We start from the raw sequence: 17,903 nt of genomic DNA on the forward strand, positions 1-17,903 counted from the left end.
GTTTGGATTTGACTATTATGTATTATAATAAGTGTTTGGCATGATATATTGGTTGCTGCAATATATATTAATAGTGATTAGGAGGTGTTAGCCCCCGTATCGGCCACCAGGTAGATTTTCTATAAAAGGATCTTGCACTTTGGCTATTTTTATGTTTCTGATTACAAGTATTCTCTTAATTCCACTCTATACATATAGCCAACAATATGAGCGGTTACTTTAGTGTTGGAGCTATATGTTCTGGTATAGTGGTGGTTTATAGTGAGGATCCGCGGAGTATTGCGTTGCTATGACAACATTTTGTTGTCATTACACAGGTCCTCTATAGCCAGTATATGCTGTGGTGATCGCGAGGCTAGAGACATGTGCACTAGGCACTGATACTTGGCAGTGAATATGTCAGTCACTTATCGCGATGATTGGTTAACCCCGCGCATTGCAGACGAATGTTTCTGTGTTGGACCAGTACACATGCCGTAGCTGCTCCCGGTCTCATACCTGCCACCATTGGGGAGTAAACACTCTACGCAACAGGTGGGGTCCTGTGATTTCAATCATTTGTCTTAATTTTTGATTGTGATTGGTTTCTGCAATGTACAGTGGGGAAAAAAAGTATTTAGTCAGATACCAATTGTACAAGCTCCCCCACTTAAAAAGATGAGAGAGGCCTGTAATTGACATCATAGGTAGACCTCAACTATGAGAGATAACATGAGAAAACACATCCAGAAAATCACATTGTCTGATTTTTAATTAATTTATTTGCAAATTATGGTGGAAAATAAGTATTTGGTCAATAACAAAAGTTCATCTCAATACTTTGTTATATATCCTTTATTGGCAATGACAGAGGTCAAACGTTTTCTCTAAGTTCTCACAAGGTTGGCACACACTGTTGCTGGTATGTTGGCCGATTCCTCAATGCAGATCTCCTCAAAAGCAGTGATATTTGGGGCTGTCGCTGAGCAACACGGACTTTCAACTCCCTCCAAAGGTTTTCTATAGGGTTGAGATCTGGAGACTGGCTAGGCCACTCCGGGACCTTGAAATGCTTCTTACGAAGTCACTCCTTCATTGCCCTGGTGGTGTGCTTGGGATCATTGTCATGCTGAAAGACCCAGCCACGTTTCATCTTCAGTGCCCTTGCTGATGGAAGGAGGTTTGCACTCAAAATCTCACGATACATGGCCCCATTCATTCTTTCACGTATACGGATCAGTTGTCCTGGTCCCTTTGCAGAGAAAAAGCCCCAAAGAATGATGTTGCCACCCCCCTGCTTCACAGTAGGTATGGTGTTCTTTGGATGCAACTCAGCATTCTTTCTCCTTCAAACACGATAGGTTGTGTTTCTACCAAACAGTTCTACTTTGGTTTCACCTGACCATATAACATTCTCCCAATACTCTTCTGGATCATCCAAATGCTCTCTAGCAAACTTCAGTCGGCCCCGGACATGTACTGGCTTAAGCAGGGGGACACGTCTGGCACTGCAGGACCCGAGTGGTGGCGTAGTGTGTTACTGATGGTAGCCTTTGTTACGTTGGTCCCAGCTCTCTGCAGGTCATTCACTAGGTTCTCCCGTGCGGTTCTGGGAATTTTGCTCACCGTTCTTGTGATCATTTTGACCCCATGGGATGAGATCTTGCGTGGAGCCCCAGATCGAGGGAGATTATCAGTGGTCTTGTATCTCTTCCATTTTCTAATTATTGCTACCACAGTTTATTTCTTCACACCAAGCTGCTTGCCTATTGCAGATTCAGTCTTCCCAGTCTGGTGCAGGGCTATAATTTTGTTTCTGGTGTCCTTCAATGGCTCTTTGGTCTTCACCATAGTGGAGTTTGGAGTGTGACTGCTTGAGGTTGTGGACAGGTGTCTTTTATACTGATAACAAGTTCAAACAGGTTCCATTAATACAGGTAATGAGTGGAGGACAGAGGAGCCTCTTAAAGAAGAAGTTACAGTTCTGTGAGACCCCAAAATCCTGCTTGTTTGTAGGAGACCAAATACTTATTTTCCACCATAATTTGCAAATAAATTTGTTAAAAATCAGACAATGTGATTTTCTGGGTGTGTTTTATAATGTTGTCTCTCATAGTTGAGGTCTACCTATGATGTCAATTACAGGCCTCTCTCATCTTTTTAAGTGGGAGAACTTGTACAATTGGTATCTGACTAAATACTTTTTTTCCCCACTGTATATAGCCTCTGCTTGACAAAGACTCCGGAAGGAGTTGAAACGTTGCTGCTCTGTCCTTTTTGTATGGATTAATAAAGAAACATCATCTTAGATTACTGGTGGTGCTGCTCGATTTATGTTCCCCTCAGGAAGACCCCGTGGAGCTAACTCCTGAGAACAAGGAATTTGTTCCTCCAAGTCCAGTGACATCACTGAAAATACAATCCCTTCAGAGATAATATGCATCCATCTGAAATTTCTGGAACCATGCTCCTGGACAAAACATTTGCCTGGACATTTTTACTGCCCGGACGGTACATGACGATAAAGTTGAAACGTAAAAAAAAAACAATGACCACCGCACTGGCCTCGAATTAGTCCTTTTAGCTGACCTTAAATTCAGTAACACAGTTACTGCTTACTGGCAGCAGGCATGACACCCAGGTACCAAATCTCCACATGGTTTTGTTGGCAGTCCAGGACCAATGTTACAGGGGTGCATTTAAGTGGAATTTTAATAGTTTTCCCAACATTATGACAAGCACAGATGACACAACCTTGCCCAAACCTGGCAGCAGCATTATAGAATTCTGGGGCTACCTAATGTTGACTTACCAAACTCACCATAGCTTTCTTGGACTGATGGGTAAGTCCATGAGATCAGGTATAGGTCATTGGATGGAGTACCCTAGGTAAGCATAAGCTAGCACCCACCCTTCAAAGCCCTTCACTATCCTGGACCTGGACTTTCTAGTCAATTCCTCTTTTTCCTGAGCAGTGGCTTGATCCTAAAGTTTCTGTAGAAGCTTCATATCCGCCTTCCCCGGCACAAGCTGCACTGTGCACACATTCACAGAGAGGAGGGATAGCAACTCCACAGCCTTAGCTGCTAAGTCTGCTCTCCGGTTTTCATAAGTCTCTTATGTCTGACCTCTAGTATGAGCCTACACTTTCATCATACTTTGGGCAGTTCCAGAGCTCTCAAACACTGCGCTACCAGTTTGGCATTTTGATGGGCTTCCCAGAGGATTAGGTAAAGTCTCTGGCTCACCTTAAAGGGGTTGTCCTGCGCCGAAACGTTTTTTGTTTTTTTTTCAACCCCCCCCCCCCCCCCCCCCGTTCGGCGCGAGACAACCCCGATGCAGGGGTTAAAAAAGAACACCGGAGAGTGCTTACCTGAATCCCCGCGCTCCGGTGACTTCTTACTTACCTGCTGAAGATGGCCGCCGGGATCCTCTCCCTCGGTGGACCGCAGGGCTTCTGTGCGGTCCATTGCCGATTCCAGCCTCCTGATTGGCTGGAATCGGCACGTGACGTGGGGCGGAGCTACACGGAGCTACACGGAGCCCCATTCAGAAAAGAAGAAGACCCGGACTGCGCAAGCACGGCTAATTTGGCCATTAGACGGCGAAATTTAGTCGGCTCCATGGAAACGAGGACGCTAGCAACGGAGCAGGTAAGTGAAAAACTTCTTATAACTTCTGTATGGCTCATAATTAATGCACAATGTACATTACAAAGTGCATTAATATGGCCATACAGAAGTGTATAGACCCACTTGCTGCCGCGGGACAACCCCTTTAAGGGCAAGTAGTCATGACATATACCAAAGCAGTATTGACTGTCAGTGTAAATGTTGGCTACATGATGCTGACATGTGTCTTACCTGCTCAAGTTTTGGCTATTCTTTAACCTCATTGGCATACCTACCAAGCATACCGTCTGAGACAGTTTTCAAAGTAAGACAAATATAAAACACAGGTTTATTTACTCTTTAGTATATGTAAGTAAAATAGTTAATTAACATATAGGCATTGAGATCACATGGGTAACAAAGATAAGCATCAATACGTCACCGGATATTGTAGCATCACTCCGCAATCGGGGGATCTCCAGGTACGATTTATAGGAGGAATCCGGGAGTACGCCGATACGTCTATCGACCACAGCAAAACGAGTCCCAGATTCTCCTTGAAGATCACTGTTATTTATGCTGTTCTTACATTACGTGGCATATCTGCTTCTGCGCAGTTATGGGTATATACGTCATTCTAATATGGCTATTCAGGTTCTAGACATGCGTAGTAGATGATTGGCAACAAAATATATTGAATATTTTGTCCATGAAGTTATCGACATCTGTGTTGTATTATGAGTCATTCTTGCTGTAACATACCATATATGTCCAAAATATTCTGCTTTTGAACAAATGTTAGCAGAATATTCAGACGGGTCATTAGTTCATTGAAGTTCTGGTTAACTCATACGGCAACTAGTTATTTGATTACCTTAATTTCCCTGCCTCTGACACAATCATCCAGTTCAATCGTATCCCATACGTATCACAATCGGTCCTTAATCATTCACTATTTGCCGTATGATACCATTAAAACTTTTGGTTTTCTACAGAATACCTTATATGCCATGAAACAATTCCATAGCGATAAAAGTATTACAACTATGGCCAATACCAAAACAGGATGTATTAGCCAATTAAGAGTGGTTTGTGCAGATGATGAATAACCCATAAAGATGTCATACCAATGGTGTGACGTGGCATCAGCAATAGCCGATCCCATCTTTACAATTTTGCCAGCTATTACAGTAGTACTTACAATATGCGTTGCCAAAGATCTATTAAGCAATTTAATATGTTGCTGTACTTCTTCTGTGTCTTCTAACAACTTTTTGAATTTGGTCAAATTTAGATCCCAATTTGACACATTTAAAGGCAGTGGTTGCCAATTGACAGCCACTGTCTTGTCTTGTTCAGGTAATAACACAAAGGTCTCATTTTCCCAAACAAGTGCAGATACGTTTCGCAAGCATCCTGAAAATGGGACAACCATCCCAGGTACAACAGGATGATTACTTGCCAAACATACCTCCTGTGGGGCTATTTCAACCATCATCTTAAAAGTGAGTGGCAGCACAGTCCATTCACATACATTGATCGTATTTTGTAATAAGCATGGTTCATAAACAGCCGATTGGACCTTGCATATGGTCCCTTCTAATGTATCATCACACAATGATAAATCATGAGTTCTATTTTGGTCATCAATGTAAATCCCGTTAAATCTAGGTACCCAGAAATGCATATCTTCTGGAACACCTATAAGTAAGGGGAGAACTACAAACTTACACATCACATTCTTTTTAGTAACATTGTATATGAACACCGAACACATGACGCCAAGGATTCCAAAAATGATTATGTGATTCTAGAGAAGGCAAGGAAACAAGCATTATTCCCGCAAATAGCACTTTTCTTGTGGGACATATTCCCATTTCTCTACTCCGGGTCGCATAATAAGCAAAGTTCGATCTTTCCCCACAGCAATAACCTCTGCCGGGGAGGGCGGTCCTTGGTGATTCTGAACCCATATTTTGGCCCCTACATTAGTAACATCAGTTGAGCCAAAACCTTTATCTCCTCTTACAGTAAGTTCAGTGGGGGCCGCCCCTTCTTCCACTTGTGTCAGATACACTGGTATTAATAGCAGCTGTGCCATGCGCTCCTTTTTCCCTATTATCAGAGGATCTGTTCCTAAATTTATCATGATTACTTTAATTTCCCCCTGATAATCTGCATCTATGACTCCCCCTAGGACTACTGCACTTCTCAGAGCAAAACTTGATCTAGTGGCTATCTGCCCGAAGTGATTCTCCGGGATCTTGCATCCTATCCCTGTGGGAATAGTACTCACCTTTCCCGGGGCTATCACCACCGTATCAAGAGCGTATAGATCCAACCCTGCAGCGGCAGGAGTGGCTCTATAAGGTGCCTGCGCATCTGGATTAATTTTCCAGTATAAGATTGTCTCTACCTTAGCTACATCTATACTGAGATTGGGTGTTAGCATGCGCATTAAGGGTGTCATAGAATCAGTGATGGGCCTGTTGTTGATAATCTGTAAAGCAGCAGTCAGATTATCTCTCCATTGACCATATTTGTCGGTCTCAGTGAGCTTCTTCAGGGTAGATTTTAATAACCCATTCATTCGTTCCACCAGGCCCGCGGCCTGTGGATAGTAGGGCATATGATATACCCACTCTATGTTGTTTTTACTGGCATACTCTTTTACCTGATTTCCGGTAAAATGTGAACCATTGTCTGTCTGGATCTGCAGGGGAGTCCCATAATACTGGGTAATAACTTCCAGAGTACGTAAAGTACTCCATTGTGTTGCTGTTTTACACGGGAATCCCACCATCAGACCTGAGAATGTATCTACTGCTGTACAAATATACTTACATCCTCTGCTCTCAGGGAGGGGCCCTACAAAATCCATCTGCCAAATCTGCGCTGGCAACTGGCCCCTCCCTATGTGTCCCATTACTGTATGAGGCACTTCTCGTTTTTGCACATGTTGACATACTGGACATTGCGCGATTACTTGTTTGATCATGTCCACTGTCAATGGGATACCTCTTTCTTGTGCCCACCTGTAAGTGGCCTTCTCTCCCAAGTGTCCACTTTTTTGGTGAGCCCAAACAGCTGTACCTTGAAGCCATGCTTCCTTTTCCTTGTCAGGTTCTTGTACGGCAACAGAAATCGATGCTGCCGCATCTGCTTGAGAATTAAATAAACGTTCCAATGAGTCAAGAGGGACATGAGCATCAACATGAAACACAGTACTTTTGGTACTCCTAATGAATTCCTCTATATCTTGCCAAAGCTCCTTCCCCCACAATTCCTTACCATGAATGTTCCAGTCGTTCTTCTTCCATCCCATGATCCAAGTGGCCAAACCATTGGCAACTGACCATGAGTCCGTATACAAATGACATTCTTGCCCTTGTTCCTGCTTCAGAGCTAAGAATACTGCACAAAGTTCTGCATATTGACTACTCTTACCTTCTCCTTCCATGACCAACGTCTTGTCTAATTTTGGATTAAAGGCTACACTTTTCCATCTACGTCTTCCACTGATATACTTGGCCGAACCATCCGTGAACCAAGCATGCTCTTTTTGGGAGTCTGTCAACTCAGAGTAAGGTATTCCCCACTTTACTGGGGATTCCTCCATTTGCGCTACTGGTGTAACCTGACCATCTGGAGGGATATCAGCTATCTTTTCATGCAGGGCAGCTATCCCCCCTTCACCTTTTTTCGCTCTTTCCGAGATGTACCATTTCCACTTAATGATACTCTGCTCCTGGGCATGTCCTATCCGATTGGACTTTGGATTAGATAATACCCAACTCATGATGGGTATTTGCGGCCTTAGAAGGACTATGTGTCCTGTCGTCAATTGTTCAGTATCCACCAGGGCCCAATAACATGCCAACAGCTGTTGCTCCAGTGGAGTGTATTTTTCTCCTGCATCTGGTAATTTCCGATTCCAGAAGCCTAGTGGCACTCTTTTGCCCCCTTGCTTCTGCCACAATGACCAGTTTGCATACATATGCTGAACTGATACATGAAGTTCTATCTCACCATCTTGTAAAGGCCATAAATCTACAGCCTGTTGTATGGCTTCTTTTACTGCCTCAAATGCAACCTGTTGCTCTTCTCCCCACGTGAACTCGTACTTCTTGCGAGTCACCTTGTAAAGAGGAGCAAGAAGCTGCCCCAGATGCGGAATGTGTTGTCTCCAGAATCCAAACAATCCTATGTAGGATTGTGTTTCCTTCTTGTCTTTCGGAGTGGGAAAATTTAAGATTTTCTGCCTTGCCTTAGGGAGAATCTCCCTATGGCCCTTATTCCATTGAATTCCTAAGAATTTCACCGTCTGAGAGGGGCCCTGCACCTTGCTATCATTTATTTCCCATCCTTTTTCTCGCAAATGATGTAACAGTCTGTCCAATTGTTTCTTTACAGATTGTTCATCTGGTCCCTGAATCATTATATCATCGATATAATGTGAAAACTGCATTTCTGATGGTAAATCAAACTCATCCAAATGTTCTGCCACCGTCCGGTGACAGATGGTTGGACTATGTATCCAACCTTGTGGCAATCGAGTGAACGTATATTGACGTCCTTGCCACGTAAAGGCAAACTGATCTTGTGCCTTTTCTTCTATTGGAATTGTGAAGAACGCTTGTGCGATATCAATCACAGCGTACCATTGTCCACTGTGACTTTGGATCTGCTCCACAATTGTAATGGTGTCTGGGACAGCTGCCGTCAAGGGAGGTGTTTGTTTATTCAACTCCCTGTAATCGACAGTCATCCTCCAAGACCCATCACTTTTCTTCACAGGCCATACCGGATTGTTCCATGCTGTGGTTGCAGGCCTCACAACCCCAGCATCGACCAAATCCTTAATGGTTTCTCCTATTTCCTTGTGACCTCCAGGAATTCTGTATTGCTTCATAGCAACCAGTTTTCCTGCAGGAGGGATATGTACGGGTGGCATTTTGACCTTTCCCACCGTAACTGGACAAGCTTTTATCCCTATTTTCCTTACGCCAAAGGCAAACTTACCATCTTCAAGGTGTAGTGTCAATCCTTTCAGAATATCTATGCCAATTATATATTCCGGAATAGGTACTACTAACACCGTGTATTTACGTAAGGGCAAATTGCCCAGTTTCAAAGTTACCTGTGTCTGTACTCCTTCGGTAACTTTTCCTCCCAATCCTGAAATATTAACTTTTGGACCTTTTAAACTTTTTGGGATTTCCATAAATCAGAGTAGCCTCCGCCCCTGTATCTACTAAAGCTGGGACCCTTTGGACATTACCCCCTTTCCAATGTATGGCTAGCGGGACGTAGGGTCTGTCATCCCGCCTAACCCAGACAGGGGCTTGGCTTGCTACCTATGCGGAATCAGAATCTGATTCCTCCAGGAGCGGAGCAGATGGCTTCAAATGGTCCTGCACTTGGGTAGCTACCATTGCAGCCATCTCCTTCCATGGATAGATCTTTTGAAAGTCCTCCCATTCTAATTTCTTAGGTTCTAAATTAGTGACCTGCTTCTCTCTCTTTTTAGAAGCTTTTGGGGCCACTGAATCTTCCCTTTTATCCACCTTTTTGTTGGATAATACCTTCTGTTTATAAAGACGCCACAAATCACCTGTATCTTTTCCATCAATGGCGTCCTTGGAGACTCCAGCTTTCAGGAGAGCCTGAAACATATCTCTACGAGATACCCTTGGCACTCCTGAATCACCAGTCCCCTGGGAACTAGGATTCCTAGACCTATTACGATCTGTTCGCTTTTCCTCTCTATCCCAGTTTCCCATATCTTGCAATTCCCGCATTCTAGCCACGACCGCAGACATTGGCTCATTAGTCATGGATAGAAGTAGGGTCATCATCACGGCTTTATAAGCCGGAGGTGCAGTCTTAATTAAACGATTTCTAACTCCTGCTGTCAGCCGAGTCTCCAAATAATCTTCCATATGCTCGATGATAATTAATGAGACCCTCATAGCTTCCTCCTTCAACCTTTCAATGCCATCCCTGATAGTGTACCAAGGTTTGTCATTGATTGGAATGTCTGCCTCTGTCGGGAACTTATTAAGAAACCCATTGGTTACTATATTAAACAGGGAAATAGCACTTTCTCCTTGATGATTAGGAAAGTATTCTCTAAAATTTCTACTGATTACTGGATCTCTGGTTAGAGTAACAAATCTCATTGCATCTTTTGGATCCAACATTACCCCAGTCGCCCCGTGCTCAAATAGACGGACCAACCATGGTATGTCAGATTCCCCAGGCTTTTGCCTAAATCTACTCAGTATATCATCAACTTCTGACTGAGAGAAATCCTCTAGGGTAAGCCTGGTGCGCCTATGTGGCACCAATTCTTCTTGCACCAACAGTCTCCCATCGGCATCGTACATATAGTTTCCCTGATCGTCATACCTGGGCAACCTTTGCCCATCATGACCTACGATAGGCTGGGTATCGGGTCCATATTCAGTAGTTTCCTTCCTTCTGCTAATGGGCTGGGCACGTTTTAAAGCAGGTGGATCAATTATTGGATTGGGTGGGTCCTCCCAATCCCACTTATGCCAGTCCTCCTCCCCCGAAGAAGATGAGGAATCCCATAAGTCTCCATCCCACTTATCTGGGTCCCAGTTCACAGAAGCAGAAGCTATAGCTTTCGATACCTTTCGCTTATCAACTTTACCTTTGCGTCCCTTATATTTATTCTGAGCAACTTTTACAACAGCCTTTTCTGCAATATTCTGGTAATGTTCTATTTTTTCCTTTATCAGCCTTTGGTTACATTCCAACACCACTCTCTTTCCTTCAGATTCTGCTAACTTTTGTTCCGTCTGATTAAGTTTTCTTATTAGTTGGGACTTCTTCTTATGGATATTCCTATAGGCTGAGGCCAATACCCAATTTCTCCTACCCAACTGAACTGCGTCACCTGCCTTGGCAGGGGTCTCCTCGAGTACCTTAACGACATCGAGGGGCTCTGAATCTTTTAGCTTACTATCCCATGATTCTGCAAGCCCACTATGCATCAACTCCTGAGCTAATATATCATAGGGACCCTCGGACCAGCCGGGGATGTCTATTTTCTGAACGATTTTAGTTTTATCTTTCTTGGTTCTTTTTCTAAACATATTGTTGTCTTATTGGCAAAATGCCAATTGGTGAAACTTTGCACAGAGGTCCCCTTTACTGCGAGACACCACCCTGCAAATTGGCACCAATTTCCCAAGTCCTGTCTCAAAGTTACAGAACTCCGAAAATTTTGGCAACGTGCCAATTTGGTGAAATTTTGCACAGAGGTCCCCCTTACGGCGAGGCACCACCCTGCAAACTGGCACCAATTTCCCAAGTCCTGTCTCAAAGTTACAGAACTCCGAAAGTTTTGGCAACGTGCCAATTTGGTGAAACTCTGCACAGAGTTCCCCTTTACAAAATTTTGGCAACGTGCCAATCTGGTGAAACTTTGCACAGAGGTCCCCCTTACGGCGAGGCACCACCCTGCAAACTGGCACCGATTTCCCGAGTCCTGTCTCAAAGTTACAGAACTCCGAAAATTTTGGCAACGTGCCAATTGGTGAAATTTTGCACAAAGGTCCCGCTTATTGCTAGACACAACCGTGCAAACTGGCACCAATCTCCCAAGTCCTGTCTCAAAGTTACAGAACTTATAAAATTTTGGCAGTATGCCAATGGGTTCAACAGGGACTACTTACTGCGACTATCAATGTGTATTTACTATTATTACTCTATCACTTATCAAAGCAAAGTTATAACCATTTGAACCCCTTGGCAATGGGCCAAAAATCTAATATGGTGACAGCAGCCCCCCGTGCACTGAGAAGCACTGTCACAATACCAAATTATACAGTAATATAACCTTACCAAAGACAACAATATATATATATATATATATATATATATATATATATATATCCTGCCAGACTACGCCAATTTATGTCTTACCTGCTCAAGTTTTGGCTATTCTTTAACCTCATTGGCATACCTACCAAGCATACCGTCTGAGACAGTTTTCAAAGTAAGACAAATATAAAACACAGGTTTATTTACTCTTTAGTATATGTAAGTAAAATAGTTAATTAACATATAGGCATTGAGATCACATGGGTAACAAAGATAAGCATCAATACGTCACCGGATATTGTAGCATCACTCCGCAATCGGGGGATCTCCAGGTACGATTTATAGGAGGAATCCGGGAGTACGCCGATACGTCTATCGACCACAGCAAAACGAGTCCCAGATTCTCCTTGAAGATCACTGTTATTTATGCTGTTCTTACATTACGTGGCATATCTGCTTCTGCGCAGTTATGGGTATATACGTCATTCTAATATGGCTATTCAGGTTCTAGACATGCGTAGTAGATGATTGGCAACAAAATATATTGAATATTTTGTCCATGAAGTTATCGACATCTGTGTTGTATTATGAGTCATTCTTGCTGTAACATACCATATATGTCCAAAATATTCTGCTTTTGAACAAATGTTAGCAGAATATTCAGACGGGTCATTAGTTCATTGAAGTTCTGGTTAACTCATACGGCAACTAGTTATTTGAGTACCTTAATTTCCCTGCCTCTGACACAATCATCCAGTTCAATCGTATCCCATACGTATCACAACATGCTGGAAGGCAATGCTTCACTCTCCAGCACTATGGCATAACCCGTTTGTGGTTTTCCATCCCTATAGGAGCGGGATCCATCTGCATACTGTTCAGTATCTACATTTAGGATTAGGATCTCACTGACATTGTCAAGTGGTTTAGTTTCTGTTTTCATTAGTTCAAAACAGTCATGTTCTGTTAACCCCTCACCTTTCCCCTCCTGTACATCAGGATGAAGCGTAGCAGAATTCAATGCTGTATATCTTTTGATTGTAGCATTTGGTGGAGTCCCGCATTCTCCACCATGGGACATGTCTCATCTGCATTGAAATGCAATATCCCAAGAACCCTACTTTGGTTTTAGCAACTTGCAGTTTGTTCTTTGAAACAGTACGCCCTTCAATTCTGAGATACCAGGAGGGATAGGGTTTCCTTTAAACAAACATCCTTAGTTTTAGTACAAAGCATCAAATCATCAACCTATTGTAACAGCTGGGTCTGTTCATCCTGCAGATGGCAGGATGATAGTACATAGAATAAAGTTTGTGAAAAGTCTGACAGAGAGGTTACCCCTCTCTCTGCAACCTTAATCCTTTCATACAAAACTCTTCTCTGTTTGGTGAAAACCGTGATATATTCCCAACTTTATCCCCTAAAATCTCTGGAGCACCATCAGTGCAATACCAGGTGGAACAACCAAAGAAATCATCACTGAGATGGACTGTTTTGGGGCTTTTTTTTTAATTGAACTTGTCCTTTATGCTCCCAGCAACCACTAATGTCTGTTCTAGTGGAGCATACTTATCTTTTCACTTCCTCCCATAAGCCGTTAATAAAACAGTTACTGAAAAGCCGAGCATCTTTACTAGCAGTTGCACGGATATCATATTCCTGATCCACAAATACATTAGCACATCTGGGTGATGGTTTGTGGTCTCCTCTGTGCCTTGCACAGCTTCAGGCAAACCTGTATAGAGTGCACCAGTTAACTCTGGAAGGCGTGCATGGACAGCCGTCTGGAGTCAGCTGTTTTCTTATTAACAGCAACATTCTCTGGTTCCAGTCAGTCAGTTCAGACATTATGAACTTTCATCACTATTGGTGCTCCAGCAGCTATAGAACACAATTATGCTAAATCACTGCAAGTAGCATCATAATTCATTTGGTTCTATGCCTTTATAAGAATCCTATTGGGTTCTTATAAGACTCTGGCAACTTACTTGCCATGATCAACTGTTCACTTTGTGACCAGGGTTAATACCAGTTAGTAATTTATGTCTTTCTCTCTCCCACTCTGTCCCCCTGCATCATTGGATTTTGTATGATAGCAGAGTATGCTCCAGTCTCCAAGGAGCAGAGTGCATGACTCTTACAGGGTCTAACTTTCTGAACGTCCCACATTTATACACTTCTTTACACACCCTGCTGCACTACCATATGAGCAGCTTCTCCCCTACTATCTCCGTGCCTTTCCCTTGTAGGCTACAAGTCATTGTGGGCAGGACTCTCTTGCCCTCCATACTAGTCTGTCACATATTATTTCATGTATAATGTTCTTGGTTTTATGCTATGTAATGTAAAATGCTTTTAGTCGCATCAAAATACCGCACGCTAGATTGTAACCTGAAATACGCTAAGGTACACCAAACAGTGGTAAACAATTCAAACATCCACAACAAGGAAATACTGTCCCTAAATGACCTAACCCACAGAAGGGACCTGCTTATACGCAGGTAACCCACCCTGAGAAGTGCAAACCTGATCATGTACCTAGGCCACTAGCTGACCTTATGTGGGATAGGAGAAAATCACAACAAACAAGTTGAACAAAATAAACCTGTAAGGACCAGCGGTTCACGGGTCCCTCATACCCTCACCACCTGTCCTGTCACATGGGCTGCCACTGTGCGGCGCAGGGGATCCCCAACCTCGTCACCTCCCCTGGCCGCGAAGGTCCTCCTCGCCGCTGGGTTGCCAGGGACACGGTGAGTGCTGCCCCCCGCCGCGTCCTCGGTCTCATGGCAACCAGGCATGTGTCTCCTTCCCTGCCTCCTGCAGCACTCAGCTGCTGTCAGACTCCCTGCCCCCCATCAGCTGCTGGGGCGGGAGCTCTGACAACATTTAAACCTGCTTGTGTCTGCAGACCAGTGCCAGTGTTAGTTTGGGCTTCCTACGACTCCTCTCGTTGCCGACCCGGATAGTCTGACATTCCTTGCTGTTGTTTGTTCCAGTGTCTGTGTACTTGTTAGTCCCAGGGTTCCCCTTCCTTAGTGAGTGTAGGGACCGTCACCTAGTTGTCGCCCTGGGGCTTAGCCCAGGGGGGCAAGAAGGTAGGGACAGGGGTATCTTCAGGGACCTCCAGTTTCCTGGACCCCGAGTCCTGACAAAACCACTATACTTAGCTTGAGAAGACTCAGGCAAGCAGGACATACAGCTGCAAGTTCTGACTTCACCCAAAGCCATAGGAAGACTGAAAAATTAAGCAGCCCTTGAGCTAAGCACCAGGCCAGGCTAAATAATCCTGACAAATTATTCACAGGTGAGGCCAAGCATGTCTCACCTAATACCACTCCCACCAGAGCCAGACGATAAAGAAATACATACAAAACCTGTACCAGGTTCTTTAGAAAGGACACGATCCCAGAACTGCAGCAACACTTTTCTTATATGCTGCACCCTGGAATTAATGTGTTAAGGTTTGCTGCTGGGATCTGTTGTATTATATGGATTTTAAGCAACATAGCTTCACGGGTGGATTTGATTGAGCTGGCTGGGTGTGGATTGCTCCAGCCAGCCAATACTCAAGATCTGTTGCTCATATATATCAACTCCTCTGCTAGAGGCTGCTGGCCTTTTCTATGTTTGTTCAAGATGTTCAGTGTGCTTTTGCAGGATATGTTTGTGCTATATAAATAAAGATTATTTTTTATTATTATTAACAGTGTCATGCTCCTGCATGTCTGTTTATGTGGCTGGACATGAGTCTATGCAGTATTCAGGATGTTCCGTCTGAACAGAGTCATGGTCCTATGAGTCTGTGCAGCTCTCAGTACATGTAGTGAGAACAGAGTCTTGCTGTGGGTCCTTTATCACCTAGAATAAGGTAGATCCCTAGGTTCCAATGTGGGATCATCCCTATCAGGATGATTGCCCTGCATTGTAGGCAGGTTACCAGGGGTTAGTTGTCTCGTAAGTGTAGGGCCCCACAAGACAACGGGGACCCTTGAAGTAGGCTTGCAGGCTTCAGTATCTTGGCCAAAAATACAAACTAATACCTTGTATTGTATTTATTCCATCTGTTTATACATGCAGGTATGTTTGGTGCATGTTTTGAGTGTTTATCAGCTGTTGGTTTGTGTCTGTCCACAAGTATCAAGTCCGTTACGCAGTTCTGCTGTTCAGTTTGGTTTCACCAGTATGAGAGTGTGAGTGGCATAATGTTTATGTCTGTTTCCCGGTCACGTCAGTGAGTTTCGTGTCCAGTCTGCAGTTCTGCAGTTCAGTATGAGTTCATCTACTGTCAAGTTTCATGTCCAGTTTGCAGTTTCACAGTTCCCATGCTAGTAAGACTCTGCAGAGTGTTCATGTCCCAGTTTGATGTTTCATAATGACACTTAAAGTGACAACTTACTATTGTTCATTTTTAATCTGGTACTTCTGACATCTGTTACATCATGCTACTTCTTGTAACATGTTCACCTTCACAGATATGGAAAGATGCTTGAAGTGCCCGGAGGATCAGTGGTCAAATGACAGAAGAGATGGCTGCATTCTGAGACCCATTGAATTCCTGTCTTATGGAGACACTCTGGGGATTTCTCTTCTTGCTATTGCTGGACTGTTTTGTATCTTCACAGCTGTGATATTAGGAATATTTATCGCATACAAAGACACAGCTATCGTAAAAGCCAATAACCGGAACCTCAGCTTTATACTTCTGCTCTCTCTCATCTTATCCTTCCTCTGTCTTCTGTTCTTCATTGGACGTCCCACAAGGATCTCATGTCTCCTCCGACAAGTGGCTTTTGGAATCATTTTTACAATTGCTGTTTCTGCAGTTTTGGCCAAAACAGTCACCGTGATTTTGGCCTTTAGCGCCACCAAACCAAACAGGACACTAAGGAGATGGCTCTGGAGACATGTTTCTTCATTTCTTCTGATTATCTGTTCTTCCATTGAGGTTGTGATCTGTGTCTTCTGGTTGTCTTTATCTCCACCATTCCCAGATTATAACGCTGAGGTAGAGGTTGGGAAGATAATCCTACAATGTAATGAGGGATCTGTCATTGGTTTCTACATGGTCCTTGGCTACATGGGATTCCTGGCTGTGTTGAACTTTATTATAGCATTTCTAGCCAGGAAGCTTCCAGATGTCTTCAATGAGGCTCAGTACATTTCCTTCAGCATGCTCGTCTTCTGTAGTGTGTGGATCTCCTTCATCCCAGCCTATCTCAGCACCAAGGGGAAATACATGGTGGCTGTAGAAGCTTTCACCATCTCAGCTTCTAGTGCTGGACTTCTGGGCTGTATCTTCATACCCAAATGTTACATTATCCTACTGCGACCAGAACTGAATATGAAAGGAAATTTAGTTATTCAGAGGAAAACTGAGAACTTGAATTGATAAATCTGGAAAAATGCTATGGAGATAAATAGATCCTCCTATATGTAACTCATTAGAAATGTTTTGTACTTTTAGATTTATATTTAAAATCAGTGGAGAAACAAAAATAAAGAAACAAATCCATGTGTAGTTTGGTGTATGGTATATTATAGCCTTAGATTTCTTATGTGTAACAATGCCTGGATATTGATTACCTTAGGATAGGTCATCAACATCAGATTGGCCATCAATGCCAGATCACTCCAAGCACCTCCACCAAGGAACCATGGCACACAGGTCAAAACTGCAGCCTCTTCATGTGAATCAGGCATATGGACAATCTGTAGATGTAGTAACTGGTATAACAGTTTGGTTACATTCATTTAAATGAGACAGAGCTACAAAATTAATACATCACCAATATTATAGGTCCAAAGAAGAGGCAGAAGACCTATGGCACATTCAAGCAACTGATTGGTAGGGATTCTGGGAGTGAGAAGCCAACCAATATGATATTGATGACTTAGCCTGAGAATAGCTTCTGCAGATAACAGCACAGGCTTCCAGGAAATGATTGAAGAGTAGATAGATCACTTAATTTCCATTATTTATTCATAGAGAAGTGCTCAGCATGAACAATAGCATGGTATTGTTAGCATGGTATGGTATGAATAAATAATGGAAATTAAGTGATCTATCTACTCTTCAATCATTTCCTGGAAGCCTGTGCTGTTATCCGCAGAAGCTATTTATCGTCCATTATCTTGGGATCTTTGTGTGTCCAGGATCCAGGTGGCGCACACGGCGAGTATAATAGGTTCCTCCACACTTATATAGTGCTGCTTATTTGGTGCTGCTGATTGACTATAATTAGCCTAAGAATAGGTCACACCTGGAAACACCGAAGTACGTGTTTTATGTGTTGCTTTTTCAAGGGTAATGGTAACACTGATTTCTCTCTGACTTCATTACGTTCATGTATACCTCCTTACTACCATTCCCACGTGTGTGTCCATATGTATCATGGCCCGGAATAATAACACTGCATTCTAGGAACTCCCCAAGATGCGTCAAAAAGAGTATGTGGT

General features: G+C 43.3%; 1 protein-coding gene across 1 annotated transcript in view; it reads left to right on the forward strand.

Annotated features, from left to right (window-relative positions):
* LOC136605004 (vomeronasal type-2 receptor 26-like) overlaps window positions 1–16,927 on the forward strand; it is a 39,917-nt gene extending 22,990 nt beyond the window's left edge. The window contains exon 2 of the mRNA XM_066588939.1: window positions 15,920–16,927. Coding sequence (XP_066445036.1) covers window positions 15,922–16,836 — 915 coding nt within the window. The 5' untranslated portion in view covers window positions 15,920–15,921 and the 3' untranslated portion in view covers window positions 16,837–16,927. The remainder of the gene's footprint in view (window positions 1–15,919) is intronic.
* The last annotated feature ends 976 nt before the right edge of the window (window positions 16,928–17,903 follow it).

This window comes from Eleutherodactylus coqui, unplaced genomic scaffold (genome assembly GCF_035609145.1).
Source record: "Eleutherodactylus coqui strain aEleCoq1 unplaced genomic scaffold, aEleCoq1.hap1 HAP1_SCAFFOLD_155, whole genome shotgun sequence".
NCBI lineage: Eukaryota > Metazoa > Chordata > Amphibia > Anura > Eleutherodactylidae > Eleutherodactylus > Eleutherodactylus coqui.